Source organism: Meriones unguiculatus, chromosome 2 (assembly GCF_030254825.1).
Source record: "Meriones unguiculatus strain TT.TT164.6M chromosome 2, Bangor_MerUng_6.1, whole genome shotgun sequence".
Classification (NCBI taxonomy): Eukaryota; Metazoa; Chordata; class Mammalia; order Rodentia; family Muridae; genus Meriones; species Meriones unguiculatus.
In genome coordinates this window covers 84,559,618-84,579,161 of record NC_083350.1, presented here as the reverse complement: position 1 = coordinate 84,579,161, position 19,544 = coordinate 84,559,618, and the positions used below count along the sequence as shown (strand labels likewise).

General features: G+C 46.2%; 1 protein-coding gene across 6 annotated transcripts in view; it reads left to right on the top strand.

Annotated features, from left to right (window-relative positions):
* Positions 1 to 19,544, top strand: part of Rasgrf2 (Ras protein specific guanine nucleotide releasing factor 2) — a 206,818-nt gene that overhangs the window by 154,185 nt on the left and 33,089 nt on the right. For all 6 annotated transcript variants that reach the window (XM_060377767.1, XM_060377766.1, XM_060377765.1 and 3 more), the window contains exon 18: positions 7,255 to 7,361. In XM_060377767.1, the coding sequence (XP_060233750.1) occupies positions 7,255 to 7,361 (107 nt within the window). The remainder of the gene's footprint in view (positions 1 to 7,254; positions 7,362 to 19,544) is intronic.

The window sequence follows — 19,544 nt, the reverse complement described above, 5'->3', positions numbered from 1 at the left end:
CCAGCACAAGCTTGATAATACTTTGTGTCTGGCTGAAACAGGCTGCCAACTTTGTGCTCTGCAGCTGCTCGCCTTCTCCTCCAAGGTGTGTTTTATTTTCTGACGTTAACCCCACTGCTGTGGGACATTAAGATAATTTTGTTTAAATTCTTACATGTTAACAATTGCAGAAGAAAAAGTGGCTTGTTTTCACCCTCCCCACAGCTCTAACATTCCTTCTTAGGTGTGTTCAGAATATCTCAGCTAATTACGCCTCCCCTCTTGTATACACAAGGACAGGCTCACTCAAAGCTCGGTACACACTTTTTGTTCAGCCTTCATTATGATTTGTTTTTAAATGATTTTTCATGACCCCAAGCAGAAATTCTGCTCCCATCAGGGCTGGGAAATGCTTTCTCCTTTCAGCTCCTGGGTTAACCCTTCTCTACTTTCTGACTCTTCGAGTTTGCCTGTTCTAAATACTTCACATAGTATTCATCTGTCCATGTCTAGTTTTGCCTAGTTGAGTGTTTTCAAGATCTGTCCATGTGGTAGCAATATATCAGAGCCTCACTTATTTTAGAGCTGAAAACTCTTTTGAATGCATCCGTCGAGATTTGCTGATGTTTTTGTTTTTGTTCTTGGCCTCAATTAACCAAGCATAAAGGTTCTACTGGAGTTCCTGTTACCACTTCTGGTGGTTGTACATCTTGATATGGCATTGCTAAATCACATAGAAATTCAATTTTTACCTTTTTGTGAAACGAAGTGTTTTCTATAGTGATGGCCCTACCCATAACACACACTTAACCCCTGTCTCCTGAGAAAAGCTGTCACTCACACATTCTGTCCCATTCCCGGGGACACCAATTTCTAGGTGGATATGAACAGTTTGTAGAAAAGGTTTAATTATTAGTTTGGATTGTTGGTAAAGATTAATTAATGCCAAGGATGTGAACATTTTTCTACAATTGGCAGCTAGTAGCCATACATGAATTTTAAAAAATGGTACAGAAAATCTCCTCCCTTCCTTTCTTTATAGCTTTATAATTATTTTATAACACCCATAGTTGGTTCTAAAGTGGAACATAAAGATGAAATGATGAAGAAAGATAGAATCTTCTTTTTATAGTATCGTATATGTTAACTGTTTTTAGAGCCTTTGTTGGGATTTTAATGGCTCTCTGGGTGGTATTGATTTTATTCCTAAGAAATTTCTAACAAAATTACTTTAATTTTAATTTTAAAGAAAGGTTTCTGACCTTCAGCTTCTCAGATGGTTCTTGCCATTTTTTCCCACAAACCTGTGTTGCCTTATGCTTTCTTGCCCAGACCGTTTTCTTGCAGTCATTTGAACTTGCTCACATTGTAAGCTCTCTTCTCATCGTCCCCTCAAATGGCCGCTGCATTCTGCTCGGGAGAGCTGTCCACACCCTCCACACTAGTGTGTGTTCTTGTTACGTTTCTACACCAGCACAGCAGCTACAGTGGCGGCCTGGGGATGACAGGGCCCCGCCGAGCCACGGGTAGCTCCGTGTGAACAGGCCTGAGCTGGTTGGTGTGTGTCTGTGGGAGGAACTGGCATCACAGAGCAGGTAAACTGGCCATAAAGCTCGGTTCTCACTCTATTGCCTGTCAGCCTAGGTGGCTCAGGGACTTCTGAAAGCCTCGGTTTCCTTATCCATACAGAATGAGGAATGTTTGTGAGCTCATGAGAAGTGAGAGATGGAATACTTTAAGATTTTTAATCCATTCTAAACTCAATGTATAGGACTCCTTTGGGAATCTTAAAATATTTATTTTTCAAAAGAAAATTCATAGAAACAATTCAGTTGACAGATTTTGTTACTGATTTTTTTGAGAGAGGAAAGCAAATGGCATATTGATTTCTATATACTCCGTGTATTTTTAAAATCACAAGTAATGACAGATCTGCTGGGGTTCTTTTCCTCAGTTTGTTCTTACTATGTTTAACACATAGTGAGTGGTGGGGCCTGGGAGAATGGAATGATAAATGAGGTGGACTAAAGCCTCATGCGACAGCCAACTTTATGCAGAACTTTGGACAAGTTCTGCCCTGAGGTTAAGAGGACTCACCTGAGTAGAGTGTGCAGTCCCAAGGACCAGCCCCAAGCAGCAGGCCAGCTGGCCCTGGCAAAACATGTTTGTTTTCCGTGGAGGTATATAAACAAGTAACAATGGACAGTTGTGACGAGCAATCTGAAGTAACTCACTCCTATCTGCTACACCTAGGAAGGGTGCGGAAGCACATTCCAAAACCGATTTTCTGTTTTGAAGAAACAGAGGTCACAAGCAAGACTCTTGTATTTTTGAAGTTTTCTCACAAGCACTCAGAATTCTCTAACATTCTTGGACCGTGTTTCAACATTGCTATAGTTAATGGCACCTAAGGGGGCGGGGAGCAAATCTGAGAGTAAGCCAAGCAAGAATTTAAAAACTAAAGGATAAGAACACATTTAAGCAAGGGTTTAAAAAAGAGAGAGAGAAAACCTCATTCTGCCTTTCGTTTACCATCTCATTAGTGTATTCTTAGCGTCTAGAAACTGCCCCTTCACATTATGAAGTTCTGTCTTGGTTGACACATTGCCTTTCGCAGGCCTGCATTCCAGTTCTGAGCTCATAGAAGACGGGCACTGTGGCCTGTCAGCAAAGTGTAAGGCTATGTTTGAGGACTCCTAACACACAAACAGCCCCTCTCTTCAGCAGTCTCCCTGTGTGTGCTGGAAGCAGGTCTTGTAAGACTAGCAGGGCCTTCTTCATTTTGCTAACTGGAAATGAAAGCAGAATGGAAAAGAAGAGTTGCAAAGAAGTAGACAGAAATGTGCTTTGAGTAAGTTAACTGGGATCTGAACCAGGAACTAGTTTGTATATGTAAGTTAATAATTCACTTTCCCATGCTACCTTTTTTAAGTGGGTTTTCAGTCCTTGCCTACAGCAGCCTGCTAACACTACTATATGTACCAGCCACAGCCAGGGCCCACCCTCTCACAGCCACCGTGGCTGAAGAGTGTCAGTCAGAAACTCACTGCTACGCTGATGTTCTCATGGCGTGTGTGCACAGCTCCTTGTCTGTGCTGACCTGTGTCCTTCAGTTTGTCACATTGTGACATGACACATATTACTTCTTCATGCTTAGCAAAATATTCCACAGAGAAGGGACATTACTTTGAAGGTCATGCAGTGAAGGAGTGAGAAGACAGGCTGTCATTTAGGAAGATATTCAGAAAGAGACAGGCACCTTGCTCATCTCCATGGGCTGGGAGTTTCATATTTCCCACCTTTAACTCCTTGGAAGGTTATCTGCATCTCACACAGAGAAAGAAACCTCATGAGAGCGCTACCTGGTGCTATGCAGTTTGTGGAATACAGCAGGTTACCTAGAGATAATGACGGAATTGTAACTGAGAATGTCGGGAAGAAGATGGGAGATCTAAGAATGGGGCTGTGGCTGTGTGCATATGAACTATAGCCCTGGTACATAGGAGTTTTAGCTGAGGTATAGCTATAGCTATACTGTGCTGTCATTCTGAGTTTCACTGAACTGGAAGGCCAGGAAGCTGCTAGGCTGAGAGGTCAGATCACTGTCAGCTTCCAGGCAGCGATGGATGAAACCTGAACCGAGATTCCAGGCAGAAGATCTCTGGTCAAACTGGGGAGTGTGGAGGGGGAGAAGAGATGTCTCTGCAAAGAAGTGTTAAGCTCTTTCAGACTAGGCTGCCAGCACCAGGCCAGATGATGTCGGGATGTGCAGGCCTCCAAGCCTCAGTCAGGCCTCAGTCAGGCAGCAATGAGGGCCTGGCCTCACCCGGACAAGGCATGGCTGCTGTGGAACAGCCTGTAACAGAGGCTTGCTCGGAGCTCTGAAATTGAGAGAGGCAGGGATGAGAGCCTGGTTTTGTCTGGGTGGACAGAAAGGCTGCTTCAGGAGCAGCCGGCAGCTTGCTGCTGCAGGCAGGACTGTGGCAGGCAGAGCAGTGCTAGAAAGATGGCGGCAGTGATTCACGCTGACATGCAAGTGAGCATGAGAAGCTCACAGCAGCCAGGACGGTGGCTGCCAGAGTGGTAGCAGCCGCTGGAGGTGGGGGGAGTGGGCCCAGGAGCTTGCAGAAGCCTTCAGGGAGGAGGGAAGCCCTTTCTTCCCCAGAACAAGTGATGAATCTCAGCCTGTGTGGCGAAATATATGATTCTGGTCCCCCTTCATTTAGTGTGAAATGGGGAACGATAAAGCTTGGGTAGTGGGAGGGGTTTTGAGGGTGACTGTGTTTGATTTGCTGTGGCTAGAGATGCTAAGGACACTTGGTTTACATACAGCAACACAGTCCTATCATAAGAGGAGAAAGCAGTACTTAATTTTACTGTGGGTGGGGATATCTCCAGGTAAAGTTACAGGTCACTGTGGAAAGCCAAAACACCAAGACATCTCAGTGGCATAGGGTGGGTGTTTCCAGGGATCCCCAGGTGACACTGAACAGCTGTCTTATCAGGAGAGGGTCAGGCCTGTAATCTTCCCTGAGGGCTATGTGATGCTCCTTAGCCCCACTGAGAAAAGGAGTTCTGTCATCTCTACAGAGCTCTGAGGCTATCCAGAAATGCCAGACTTCAACCTTAATAGTAGGTTCCCGGAGTGTACAGGAGCGATACAGTTATCATATATAGTAACTATGTCTGTGGTATACAGGAGCTGCAGTTGTGGCATATAAGAGCTATAGCTGTCGTGTAGAGCCTACATCATACAGGAACGATAGCTGTCATGTACAGCCTTGTTTACGTCATGCAGGAGCGATGCTGTCATGCTCAGGAACTATAGCTACAATGTACTCGTGCAGTGCTCAGTCTTACACTGGTGACAGGAGACAAGGGAGAGGGCAGTCTAACAAGGACTGCTAGGTGTTAAAGGATGTGACCACGGGAAAAACCACAGACCACGATTAGTAGTTTCTGTCCTGAAGGGCTCAAGCTATGGCTGTGAAGCTGGAGGGAAGGAAGCATACATATGAGCTTTAGATCTGTTTCTTAGGAGAGAAGAATGTGTCCTTAATATGGAAACACTTCATAGTTGTCTTGAAAGAACACTTTGGGGGAACTTTAGAGAGAGTGGGCATGACTGTGGGGGAACAAAGATGGCAGGAAAAGATGCTCTGCTGGTCTCGGGGATGGCATGGACCTGGCCTCCCGGGGTTCTGGAAATTAACACAGATTATTTAAACAGAGACATACTGATTTTCCAGTCCTGTCGCATGCTTTCAATCTCATTTCACCCCTCTCGGAGATAGATGCTACCACACACACACACACACACACACACAAACGCGCACGCGCATGCACGCACACACGTACGTGTACACATATGCACACACATTCTTACCCCCATACAAATGCTCACACTCACATACACACACACATACACTCACTCACGCACACGGATACATGTGCACACATGTACTCATGAACACACACACACATGCACAAGCTCTCTGAAGAGGACTTGTCACTAGGAAAACGTGCAGATGGCCCTCATTGACTTCATTTTTTTGGTTCTGGTCACCAGGCATTAAACTGACTTTAATAGGGAGTTTTAGAACTATTAAAGAAACAAATCAAAGGCAAAAACACTGTTCCATACAGCTGTCACGTAGGGGTGTAATGAGTTGGGAAAGAGTGCATTGTGTTTGCTTTTTACTTTTCTGTGTGCTGCTCATGGTACTGAATTACAGGACTGTTTCATACAAGTATATATTGTATGTTGAACATATTCCTCTTCATAACCCCTAACGAGCCCTCCCTTCCCCTTCCAGTTCTTCCCCAGGATTCCTGCAGTATTTTATAGGCTTTTCAGAGGACCTCCCATCCAAGAAGCTGTTGAAAAGTTATTTTTCTAACCAAATGACACCTATTCACTGTAATCAGTAAAGTCTCTGCCCTCAAAACTGGGCCAAGTGTGATCTTGAAAAACTTAGTCATCAGTGTTCTAGGAGTGATGAAGGAGGGAGGGAGAGTCAGTCTTCTTTAATGGTGTGGGTTCTGGTAGGTCATCCACACTTTAGTGGGTGATCCCATACCCAGGAGTATAGAGAGGGAGGAGAGGGAGGGAGGGAGGGAAAGACAGAGAGGGAGGGAAGGAAGGGGAAGGAAGGAAGAGGGAGGAAAAATGGAAAGCAGAAGGTGGGTAGATTTAGACAGTTAGGGGGAGGAATGGAAGACGAATATAATCAAAATACAGTGAATGAAAATTTCAAATAACTTTAATAAGAATGCATTTTTAAAAGAGTTGCTGTACAGATTTTTGAGAGAAACACAAGGCTAAAACTCTGGATTCAGGCAGTGAGATAGGAATAAGAGTTTTCTCAAGAGATCAAAGCTCAAAGACACTTTTAGCCTCGGGACATTTGCCAGTTTGTAATACCTCTCCCTCCCTTACTTGTCCGCAGTGGAGGGAGCATCTCCCCTATGCAGCGGCTCTGCTTGTTCAAGAAGCCACATTACTTAGGGAACTACACTTGGAGCTTGGCCACGTGCTCAGCAGCAACTGTGACTGTGCTTGGTGTCAGGGTTACATGGCAGGCCATGCTGGAAGCTCCTGGAACAGTGGCTGGCTCAGAGCAGCAAGAAATATCTGTCCCTGACAGCAACCCAGAGCCACAGTTGTGACGGTGTGCGGACAGGGCCGCAAGCCTCTATGGAGCTTTATCAAACACACACTTAGGAGGACCCGGGTAAAAAACAAATCACATGGATACCACTGATGCTAACAGAAAGATTGCGTCCATCTGTGTGACGTGGAAACTGACACCTCACTGAAGTGACGTCTTCATTGGTTTGTCGAGAATCATTCCCACGAGCTATACGAGCAGTACAGATTGTCTCACCTGCAAGCCCACATGCACCTTCAAATAGTGTGGATTACGTGATCATGTGGCAAAGGCACAATCCGCACCGGTGCTACTCCTGTTAACGTTCCCTCCTGGCTTTGTGTCATAGAGGCACAAGCGGAAGTGTCATTAGCTGACCTCTAGCTTTCCTCAGTGGCCTTTAATAAATATGTGTGCATTATTCATGTAATTGTAGCCGTCACCACGGTGGGCTGGCTGGGTGAGTATAATAAGTAAGCAGAATCCACGGATCTGAAACCACCTTCCCTCCCTGCCAAGAGGCAGCATTTTGTGGGTTTCATTAACAGGAATCCTAAAATAAATGACCTTTTCTAATCCCTGGGGACTGGCCCTAACTGCAACGTGTGTGTCTTTTCCTCCAAAGGGTTTAACAAGACTGAGAGAACATGCGACAAGGAGTTTATCATACGAAGAACAGCCACCAACCGCGTCCTGAATGTCCTCCGCCACTGGGTCTCCAAGCATGCACAGGTAATTTCCAAGTTCCAGCCAGTATCTTCCATGATTTGATGTTACCTTTTAAAGTCATTACCCATGGAAACTGTCCCCGACCACACTGTGGTTGGGATTTAGAAGCCAGGAAGGGAAGACATGAGCACAACATACAAAGAAAAACGGCCACTTGCACTGTCAACGTTGCTGTTTCACATCCGCAGATAATCTGAGGTGGATTGGTGACCCCAGCTCCTCTCTTCCCTCATCTTAGAGGTAGTGCCACCTCCTATATTACAGCCAAGGTCCACAACTGCCCTGGGGCATCTGGAGTTACCTTTCCTAAGGTCCTCTCTAAAAGTGGAACTGTGCTGCAGAGGCCTGCATCTTTGGTGGTGTTAGGCCCAGCGTGAGCCTATAAAATTAGGCCCACCTAATTTTAATAAGGTGTGAAGAGAACCCAGGAGACTAATCATCGATGCAAAATCACAAGAGGTTTATTTTGACCATTGCACAATGGGGTCACCCCTGCTGGTCAGCAAGGAGTGGCACTGGGAGACAAAGGCCTTGGGTTTTTAAAGGACAAGGCGTGGGAATTTTCAGAGGTTGCAGTCTTGGCAATTCATGATTGGATGAGGTATTTAACTTTTAAAATAATTGGTTGGTTCTGGGCACCCTTAGGTCTGGTCAGCCCTGTCATAAATATCTGATCTTCAAGTCAGTTTGGAATTTCTTGCCATATGAGATATAGCCGCAGTTAAAGGTAGGAGAATGATTAACTCATCCTGTGTCTGTTCTGAGGAGTGGAGGCTACAGGCTTTGGTCAAAGGTCAGGAGCTATTCAGGAGAAGGATTGGGGCCATTTGGCTCAGTTTCCAAACAAGGTTTATCTCACAGGCGCCAGCTGGTGCCTCCTAGTAGAGACCTCTCCACCTAGTAGAGATCTCTGCTTGTTCTCTTCCTTACCTCTGCCCTCGCAGATGGCCAACGTCAGGAACTTTTACATTCCTCGGCTCTCTGGAGAAGCACTAAGAGGCTTTAATTAACATGGGCCTAAACCGTGCAAATGTAAGTTATAAGGCAATTAAAAGAAACAGGTTACAACGTTCGTCTGACTCTTTCAGTGGCACCCACTGCCCCCAGAGGCAAACATTACAGTGCCCCAGAGAGGCCAAAAATAAAATTCTATCTGATCGGAGAGGGCTTTCTTAGCCCATTTCACAAAGTGGCTTACCTGCTATACTTTCATGCTTTGGTGCCTAGTCCTCTGTGTTTAAGGTGAATGAATTTCATAGTATTCTGTTCAAAAAGTTTGCAGAAATCATTCTGCTTTTGCAAAAGAAAACCAGGCCCCCCTTTACATTGTTGGTTTGGAGTGTGCATGATCCTTTTCTAACTGTATGTCAAGCCTTCCTGGACCTGATGTTGGCTAGTAGTGCATAAGGAGAGTTGGAGAAAAAGATCAGAGCCCTGAGTGGCTCAGATCAAAGATGTGACAAAGTTTAAAGACCATTTTGGGTTAAGCATAAGGTACAGCACGGACATTTGTGATTCAGACTCCTCCTGCTAAGAGCTGTCTCTCTGCAGGTAGCCCGGAGTCACACCCTGCAAACATGCTTGCCTCAGGCACTGTGTGTCTCTGCTTCCTTGGAACTGTGTGTCTCTGCTTCCTTGGAACTGGGTACATGGCAGACACCTGCTTGTTCAGCTGAACTGACTTTACATGTTAATGCTGTCATGCTCAGTTTCTGCACGGGGTCATTTCTGCCTTTCTTTTAGTTTCCAAAGGCAGCCACAACACAGGCTGTGTCTGCGATGCGCCCACCAGCTGAGCTCTGCGCTACAATGTGTATTGACATTGCTGTGGAAAGGAAGGGTTTTCATGAAGCACACAAGCATAGGTGCATGCCTGTGAACACTGCAAAGCCTGTGTATCATTAGTCAATCCCCAGGTCTCTACAGCTGGAGACCTGTGCTGCTCTTAGCGCCTGCGGTCACTGTTATCTCCTGAGGGACTGCCTGGCTGGAGAATCGACTCAGGCCTGTCGCTTACTGGTGTGGTTTTCACAGACTTGATACATTTCAGGGTCATTCTCTAGTGTTTTGTTTGTCTTGTGTCTGGGCTATTGATCAGTCATTCTGAAGAGACTCCGTCCATTCCCTTGAAAAACTTCACAGGTATGGAGTAATGTTCAGAAACGACGCTGCAGCTGTGACTCTGGGTTGCAGTGTTCTCCCTCCAACTCGAGATTGTCTGAGTGGCCAGTGGCAGAGAAGAAACCATTCAGATTTCCTCCTCCTCAGTCAGGGGAACCTTTAAAAGCATGTGATCAGACAAACAACCTAGTTAAATAAAGACAGCCTCCTTCCCCAAAGAATGTATGCACTGAGCGTCACTACTGCTTTTTCTGTTGTCTGTATTTATCCACTGCTAAGAGCTGCCCCTGTGGTGCATGTGAGAGTGACGAAGTTCCATGTGGTCTCGGACCTCAAGAAGTTTCCAGCCACGGGAAAGGTGGCTGCTTTCCCCATTGTGCTCAGTGTAACTCCCATGCCACGGGCTCTTCCCTCTGGTCCTTGTGATTGCCTCAGACTTTCAGGCATGGGACCAAAGCCTCAGGAGGGGCTGGGGACTGGGAAGCTAAAGACTGAACAGCCTTAAGGGGAGTTGCCAGGCCTCCTCGGAAGAACAAGAGAGAGCTCTTGGGCAACCCAGCCACAGTGGTGTTCACTCACCTGTGGGAAGTCAGATAGGTGTCAGAGAGCGGGGGAGGGCCAGGGTCAGGCTACCCTGAGAAGGAGCAGCGCTGCTCCTGCCTCCCTACGGAAGACACAGAGCCACACCATGTGCCCGGGAGGTAAAAGGTGTCTTCTGGGCAAAGTGGGGGACTCTGAATGCACACACAAGGGTCCCTCTCTAGAGCGTGAGCAAGTAGACTTGCAGGATCTGGTTTGGCCTGGCCCTCTGCCCAAGCAGACTGCCTGGAGGGGTTATATGATCCCACCGGGTGACTGGGTGAAGTGGAATGTTGGAAGCCCGGGATGTAGGGGAGAAGAAAATGGCCAGACATTACCTGGTCAGGTGAGAGGGGTGGACATTCCCAGCACAGCATGCCCACAGAGGCAGGCTAATCACTAGCCTTCCAGCCAGAAGAGCCAAGGCTCCCCTTGAATAGAACACCAGACTCTGCTTTTTCCCCGAGTCTCTGCAGCCACTTAATTAAAATGAAATCACTGCAGGTATAAAGTGGAGAGCCCTCAGGAACCTGGACTCAGCACTCGGACCTGAGTTCTTGCAGTCCCCACATGTGCAGTCTCTTTCACGGCCAAGGGAGGAAGCGGAGGAGGAGGGCACCTCCTTGTGGGGAGGAAACCTTTACGTACCTCCTGTGTTGCACCGGAATCACAGGAGAAGGTGGCAGCTCCTCCTCCCGGGAAGGAGAGGGCCAGGGAGCCTCTCTGTGTCCTGCCACTACAAAGAGGGATGTGCCTGTGTGGAGATCAGGGAAATGGGAGCTGCTTCGGTCGGTCACCACTAGGAAGCTCAAGGATGTCTGGGCCCGAGATGCAAGCGCATGCACTTCCTCTCAGCTGTTATTTATCTTGACAGTTGTAGGAGCCTATTTTTAATTTTTTTTCTTGGCATCAGTTTGCAAACCCCAGAACGCAGTGTCCTTCTAGAGCTGTGAGAGCTCAGCTGTATCCTTTGTTCTAGATCTGAACGGGAGGTTGAGCCAGGACAAAGCACAGCACAGTGTTTGTAATTTGTAAGAAACAACTCGCTACTGAACAGGCAGCTGCTGTCACTTCTACTGACAGACAGCTCTTGGCCAACTGCCAGCTCTGCCCTCTCCCAGCCCTCTCCCTACCTCCACCCAACCCATCTATACCAATCCTGATTCTGTCCATCTGCTTCCAGTACTTTTCCATCCACAGGCCTAGCCTACCTCCAAGCAGTGGCTCTGCTTTTCCACTTGTTAAGCAGCCTCCAGGTGGGGTACTAACCACTGAGCACTCTACAGGATAAGGATGCCTCTCTATGCTTCCCGCCTCTCTGCCCTGTAAGAGTGCTTCCTGTTCTGAGTCTCCTAAAGATGCCCAGGAATTTACAACCTCCCCACCAAATCCTCACCATCACCAGGTGCTGTGAGTTCCAGGGGAACAGCATGCTAGCACCCTGAACAACAGAGGAAGCACTGGCTGCCATTGCCAGCCTGAGATTTGTCATGGTTTTAGTTACGGTACAGGGAGCAAGGTCTTTTATGAAGGTTTTATTATTATTTTTGTCTCCAAATCTTCTATTCTTCTCTGTTCCAGTCAGTGTTCTGAGCAGCTCTCAGGGGTTAAGTTCCTGACTCCTGCTTTCCCTTCTGAGGGAGGGAAGGCAGATATAGTCATTACCCCAGCTTTTCAGAAGGGGACATGGGCTGGGAATCAGTGTTTTTCCTTGATTACATGGAAAGCAACAGGCAGTACCTGTGCCTCCTGGCTGTGAAGTCTGTGCTCCCAGACCCTGACCAAACAGCCTTTCTATCTTTCTAATCAATTCTTGGGTAACTGCAAGCTCAAGGTATAAAATAGGAAACCCCACTTCTGATACAGAGTACCAGGTTGACACTGGCAATGCTTTTTTACTTTGTTTCTAAATGTTACCCTAGAAACAGTTCTTTCATGCCTGAGTCTGTTTTCTGTCTTTCCAACACATAAGTTTCATGTCTGCTACAGATAAGCATGGGGCAGAACACTATGTCCTGAGGACTGCTGTAGCACCTCTCAGTGTCAGATTCTGGTGCCAGCTAGAGCTGTCCACAGAAAGGGGCCAGCCTTCCCTCATCTTAAGGCCTTAAGAGGTTCCACCTTAATAGATGGCTTGGAGGATGCCCCACTGCTCAAAGGGGGTTGACATGCCTCAAAGTTCCTGAGGCTCTCCCCAGCAAGCGCAAGTTGATGGGGATACTTGGATCAAGGGATACAATTTAGTCTCAGTCTGAGGTTCTGATAGTAAACTAATTTTTTTTTTTGAGAGCAGATCCATTGCCTACTGCTTCCGTCGTACACACAGCCTCCTCACTGAACTGGAGGCCGGTGGACCCTGCACTTTCTGACGCTGCCTCACTGTTTCACACTAGTGCTCCCTACTCCGGGGTGTCTACCAGATCTGGCCACTAAGAGACCCTAAAGCAGTGTTTAGTCACAAACTCATGTTTCCCACTGCACAAGCCAACAGAAAAGAGCACCCTGCTTAACTGAAATAGGCCAGCAACTCTGGCTCCTCTGGTCTCTAGACCCATAAGTGGATTCCAGCCTCAGTTCTTACAGCACTTGATCCTGGCATGGCTCTCATTTGACCCCTCTCAGCTGTTGGGGTATGTGTCAGGGCCATCACATTTCCTCTTAGCTCTTAGAGATCTTGCCTAAGGATTCAGAGGGAAGAACTCCAGCCATCTGAGCAGGGGTGTGTTCAAGCATGAGTATGCCTGCTTTCTCACTTTTCAAAAATTGAACTTACTTATTTATTTATTTATCTGCTTTACATCCCAATCGTCCTCCCTCTTCCCCCTGTACCCCTCCCCTTCTTCTCAGAAAAGGGGAGTGCCTCACCCCATCTCACCCAGTCCCAACCACTCAGGCCTATCAAATCACATTAGGACTAAACGCATCCTCTTCCACTGAGGCCAGAAAGGCAGCCCAACTAGGAGAGAGTAGTACAAAAGCAGACAACAGAGTCCATGTCAGAGACAGCCCCCACACTACTTGCTGGGAGACCTACATGAAGACCAAGCTGCCCGTCAGCTACATATGTATCTGTTGGTGGCCTAGATCCAGTCCGTGCATGCTCTTTGGTTGGTGCTTCTGTCTCTGTGATCCCCCATAGGCCCAGGTTAGTTGACTCTGTTGCTCTTCTTGTGGAGTTCTTGTCCCCTCCAGGTCCTTCTATCCTTCCTCCCTTCTACAAGACTCCCTAGCTCCTCCTATTTGGCTGTGAGTCTCAACATCTATTTTGATCCATTGCTGTCCCCTCAGAGGACAGTTAGGCTAGGTTCCTGTCTGCAAGCATAGCAGAGTGTCATTAATAGTGTCAGGGTTGGCTCTCTCCCATGGGGGGGTGTGTGTCTCAGGTTGGGCCAGTCATTGGTTGACCATTCCCTCAATCTTTATCCCTGCACATCTTATAAATTTTGGGTCAAAGGTTTTGTGGGTGGGCTGGTGTACCCCTCCCTCCACTAGAGATCTTGCTTGGAGGAAACTTCAAGCAGTCCCACTAAAATCATGGACAAACAAGGCTGCCCACTCTCTCTATTTCTCTTCAACATAGTCTTGAAGTCCTATCTAGAGCAATAAGACAACTAAAGGAAATCAAGGGGATACAGATCGGAAAGGAAGAAGTCAAAGAACCTTTAGCTGCATATGATATGATGGTATACATAAATAACCCCCCAAATTCTACCAGAGAACTGCTATAGCTGACAAACACCTTCAGCAAAGTGGCTAGATACAAAATTAACTAGAAAAAAAATCAGTAGCCTCCCTATGTGCAAAAGACAAATGGGCTGAGAAAGATATTAGGGAAGCAACACCCTTCATAATAGCCACAAATAATACAAAATATCTTGGCATAACTCTAACCAAACAAGTGAAAGACCTGTATGACAAGAATTTCAAGTGTCTGAGGAAGGAAATTAAAGAGGATATCAGAAGATGGAAAGATTGCCCATGCTCATGGATCAGTAGGATTAACATAGTAAAAATGGCCATCGTGGGAAAAACAATTAACAACAACAAAAATCTACAGATTTGATGCAATTATCAAATTACAATTTGATGCAAAATATCAACACAATTCTTTACATACCTTGAAAGAACAATTCTCAACTTCATATAGAAAAACAAGAAACCCAGAATAGCTTAAACAATCCTGTACAATAAAATAACTTCTGGAGGTATCTCCATCCCTAACTTCCCTATATTACATAGAAATAGTAATAAAAACTGCATGGTATTGGCATAGAAACAGACTGGTTGATCAATACAATTGATTCAAAGACCCAGAAATAAACCCAAATACCTACAGACACTTGATTTTTTTTTTTAAGAAGCTAAAGCCATACAATTGAAAAAAGGCAGCATCTTCAACAAATGGTGCTGGTCTATCTGGATGTCTACGTGCAGAAAAATGAGAATAGATCCATATCTACCATCCTGCACAAAACTGACATCCAAGTGGATCAGAGACCTCAGCATGAAACCATACGCTAAATTTCATAGACGAGAAAGTGGGAAGAGCCTTGAACTCATTAACACAGGAGACAATGTCCTGAACAGAACACCGACAGCACGGGCTCTAAGCTCAATAATTAATAAATGGGACCTCTTGAAACTGAAAAGCTTTCTTGCTTGTGAGGAGGGTGAATGAACTACATGGGACTCTTATGCACAACTGAATTACTTGACAGACTCGAAATATTAAGTGAAACTCTGATCTGAGAAGTCTGTGTTGACTTTTTTGTGTATGAGTCCTGGGGATTCTCCTTAATTTGTTGTGTATTTTGTTTGTTTGGGTTTGGTTTTAGCTGTTTGTTTTTTTTTATTTTATTTTTTTCTCTTTGTTTTTTTTTTTTTTTTCTTTCTCTGGTCTAGACAAACAGGTAATCATGTCTTTTTGTTTTTGTTTTTTGTTTGTTTGTTTGAATCCTAGTTTGTTAACTATTTGCCACATTTCCCTTTTCCTATCTTCCATCTCTGCATTTGTCCTTTAAAGTCTCCTTTAGCTCTCCAGGCTTTTCTTAGTATTCGTGAGGCATTTATAATAGGCCTTATTAGCTGGCATGATGCTGAATAAACAGTTAAAATGCCAGTGTATCTGGAGGGCCACATTTCCTCTTCTCTTTAGTGGCTACAACTACTAGTAAAATCCTAGAAGTTAGTTCCCCATAGACCTGCTAAAAATTCTTCACGTTTTGACAATGGATCTCATTAACTAAGAAGTCAATAAGAATTATCACATTGAATCTGACAACGCTTATAGATTCTTGCGATTATTTTCTCATAAGGTGCCATGGAGTTAAGCCTCCTGTTCCTCACTGGCATCTCCCTACTCTCGTAATTGCTCTTGGACCTTGGAAGCATCACTGGAGACTGTGGGGGTACAGCCACATCCTCACCATGGGAATGATGGCCAGACATGCACTGTGATGTCAGCGTCCTTATTTCAGGGCCAGGCTTGGACCAGGGCTCTCACCACCGCAGAACATCCTGATGACACCAGGAGCCAACCTCATGCTCATACATCCCTAGCTTTCTCAGCCCCTGGCTCAGCCCCTGCTGCCCTTGTCTCTGTGTTCATCCACTTGCGCTCCTAGCCTCTCTGCATCAAGGCCTTCCTTGGACTAAACATCAACAGTGCTTCATGTGACACGTTCCTATTAGTCTCCCGTGTGGGGAAGAAGTGAGTTGTTCCAAGTCTTTGCCTTTTTACACGGACAGGCCACGTCCTCCCCTGGTGCTTTTCTGAGGTTTGTATTGGAAGCTCAAAGACCACTGCAGTGCAGCATTGTTCAAGTAAAAGCTGTACATATTTCAATTAAAACAGGCCCTTCTAGACTTCCTCCATCCTGTCTTTGTTATTGCCTCATCCATGTACATTGCTCACTTTTCCCCCGGAACCCCTCTCCCCATACATGTTTTTAACCAGGCTGATGTTTTTTTAGGCATAAAGAGATAATCTTGGGAACTATCTGATTTCAGAGTTATGGAGAAATATTTCTAAATTCTAGCACATTCAGCTGTTGAGAACGAGAGGGTAACTTTCCATAAGTCTTTTAAACTCGGTCATTCATGAGAAAATGGCTGAAGTAATGCTTCCCTTGGTGACATTTTCCTTTTTGGTGAATCGGTATTGCTACTACCGTGGTCTCCAACCAGCATTTTTTAAATATATGCTGCATTTGTACTCTGCCTTCTTCTAGTGCCTCCCACTGCACATCTGCTAAACTTGTTTCCCAGATCATCAGTTTAAGATTGAGGCAGTTCACCACCTGTCCTCAAGTCGACTCGTGCTCATTCAGTCAGGAATTATGTGTGGGCCAGCCAGGGACGAGGTACTGTGATTGGCAGGCTGAGGGTTAGTTGTGTCTACCAAGTTCTACCAAGCATGCCTACCTTTTGACACATGATGCTTGACATCAGCATTGTGAGATGATACTGCCATCTGCAGAGTTCATGCTCAAGATCTATAGTCCATGTCAACAGCAACCACTCGTGGCGTTTTAAGTGAGTGTGTGATGCTGTGTTGGGCCATGTTCACAGCCCACAGGCTCTGAGGAGGACACAGGGTAAACAGCATGGTTGTCTTAAAGATGTGTTACTTTTCCTTCATCTCAGTAAAGACTGCAGAGGATCATCCCAAGCTTGTATCCTGAGGAGACCACATAGCATCTTTTCCTATTGCCCTATTCACAAAATAACCCAAATCTAACATGTCTACAATATGATGGAAATTCTTCAGGACACCAGAAAGCCAAAGAATACTTTCTGTTTTCTTGAATGTCAACCTGAGCCCCAGTCTCTACATTTAGGACCTGATAGATATTACCTGTTGATGAAATGAGCCAGTTTAAGGCAAACTAAAGTATAAAGGCAGGTTTATTGGGGACAGCTCTCAGGCAGGTTCACTGGTCCCAAAGAATGAGGCCAAGGAAGTTGCTATGCACAGGAAGCAGAAAGGAGAGAGGAGAGAGGAGATAGAGAGAGAGAGAGAGAGAGAGAGAGAGAAACTACCTGGATTCTATAGTGAAGAGCCTCTGGTAGAGAAGAAGGTCAGTCTCTGGGCTGGAAAGTTCAGTTAGGGATTGAGGGATGCTAGGAGCACCTGGAGGCCAGGCCTGATTTGGTATGTTAAGGAGGCACTGAGCCCAGCCCTTGTCCAGGGCTGAATCCCAGCAGACTCACCAGATCCTAAGCACCTGCCTATGGACCTTTGTTCATGGTTTAGGCTTATTTGTGCAGACCTGCTCTGCTATGCATGGTCCCCACTTCTAAAATTTCTGGCCGCTTAGAATACACTGTGCTGATACAGAGAAAATCGCTGTCATCTTTCTCCTTCTCTGCTAATCGTGTTTGCCGGTTTGGATTCCCCCAATGCCCTGGACTTGTCTTGGTCACATGTGGCATGTACTTAATTCTTACCCTGCCCTCTGGAAAGAATGAGTGTGGGTTTCAGGACACTCAAGCTATCAACATGGCTTAGTTCTGCAGTGCTGGAGAGCCTGGTTTATTGATTCACAGCTTTCATTTTCTCTCCTTTCTCCTGCACTGGGGCTTGAACATTCTAGGCTCACTCAGTAGCTAAGGCTGACCCTGAATTTCCAGTCCTCCTCCTCAGCTCCAGGGCAGCTGGGATTACAACCTTGTGTGACCAGGCCGATTTTACAGAGTACTTTTGTGTGGTTAAATCTTGTTAAAGCAAACTGCTTTGTTCAGGCTGGAACACCTGAAGATCCCTGGGTTCAAGTGAGGAAAAGCCACAGACTCAGCTAGTGTCCACTACAGCCTGCTCTCCCAGGCCTGTCAGGCTGGTGGAGGGTGCACAGCTGATTCTTCTGAAGGTCTGTGTGGTGTGAAATTTGGCCTTGGGTAGCACTAAGGGAGTCCAGATCAGGTCTGCTTGTGGCCCATTGAACTTCGGATGCGAGTTTTAGACTCTGCGAATCTAGACTTTCCGCACTTGAAATGGGAATAAACATGTAATATGTAACATGAAGCCTAACCAGGACCTAGCATGGAGCAAGCTCTCCCCCAGTCCCAGTCAGCCACTGTTAGCCTCATCTCGTTGGCTCGTCTCTTAGGGTCACAGCACCATCATTGATAATCTCCGAGGGTAAGGGGCCAGTGCGCGTCACACTGCTCCCTAGAGGCCTGTCACCTGCTCCCTCCAGCAGTCATCTCTCCGCTGGTTCTTAGACTCCAGCCTCCACTGCTGCTCCAAGCCTCAGCAGAACCTCAGGTAGCCCTCTCTGCAGCACCCAGCCCCACATGCTGAGGCCTCTGCTCTAGCTGTCTCTTGCCAGTGTTTCCTCTACCTGCCCATCCACCCGGACTTGTGCCTTGCCTTTCCTGGCACCTGTGCATTAACTCGCTCAACAGTGGTCAAAATATTAAGAGACAGATTGAAACACCTCCTATTTCCTGGGGTCTTCACTTTTTAATTTAATTTTATTTTTTTAAACTTAACGATTCTCTGTGCTTACGCCTGTGATTCATTCGTTTGGTGCAGAGGGGGATGGGGGGTCACGCGGAAACAATTACTGCCACAATAGCCTAGACTTCCTGAGTGTCAGACGCAGCTCCCCTGCTATTTCTAGACTCCAGGACTGAACCAGGGCTTCCGCTTCCCAAGATGCAGCGGCCCAGCAGCGCCATCTTGTGGACAAATAGCTCCCCTGCGCCTGGGACACGCAGCCAAAATTAACGTTCTGTGATGCAATGCCAGGCTTATAAATATCCGGTCTCTGGATTTAAACAGGGGGAAATGCCTTCCCGTTCTGATTTAGATTTAGTTTTAACTGGAAAGAGTATTCTATACTTTTAAAAAGACCAATCGTGTATTTTTATGTTCATTTGTGAATAACACAGTATCCTGTGGGTAACATCAAAGGTTTAAAAGGAAAACAAAAGTAGTGCAAAGTTTTGATCCTCGAGCTCAGTTGCTGTGGAGTTTGTCACAAACAGAATCTTGGAGCTGGAGAGATTACCCAGTGGTTAAGAGTACTTGCTCTCTTGCAGAGGGCCAGCTTTCCGTCCTATCACTTATTCTCGCACCGTAGGAGGCATGAGTCTAGGAGACCTTCCACACGGGCTGTCTGAGGGCCTCAGAGCACCCGTGCAGCCCAGGTGGAGCCCAGCAGCTGCTCCAGGGTGGTAGCTCATCACTAATTAGCTCTCTCAGCAAGGCTGAGACAAGGCTGGTGTCCTTCACACTAATCGTGCTGTTTATGGTAATCAGATTATTTGCATCATTAGAGTCTGAACACAGCTACATGAAGACTCACTAATATATAGCAAATATTCATTAAGGAAATAGACTCCTGAGGGTTGTGAGCTCCTTTGGCAGTGCATAGAGGCGAGGTCATTAACTGTTTAAAAATACAATACTTCTGCCTTGAGATGGGGGTGGGCATGGAATGAAGCCGAAACAGCAGCAGGATATACCAGCGTATCCACACA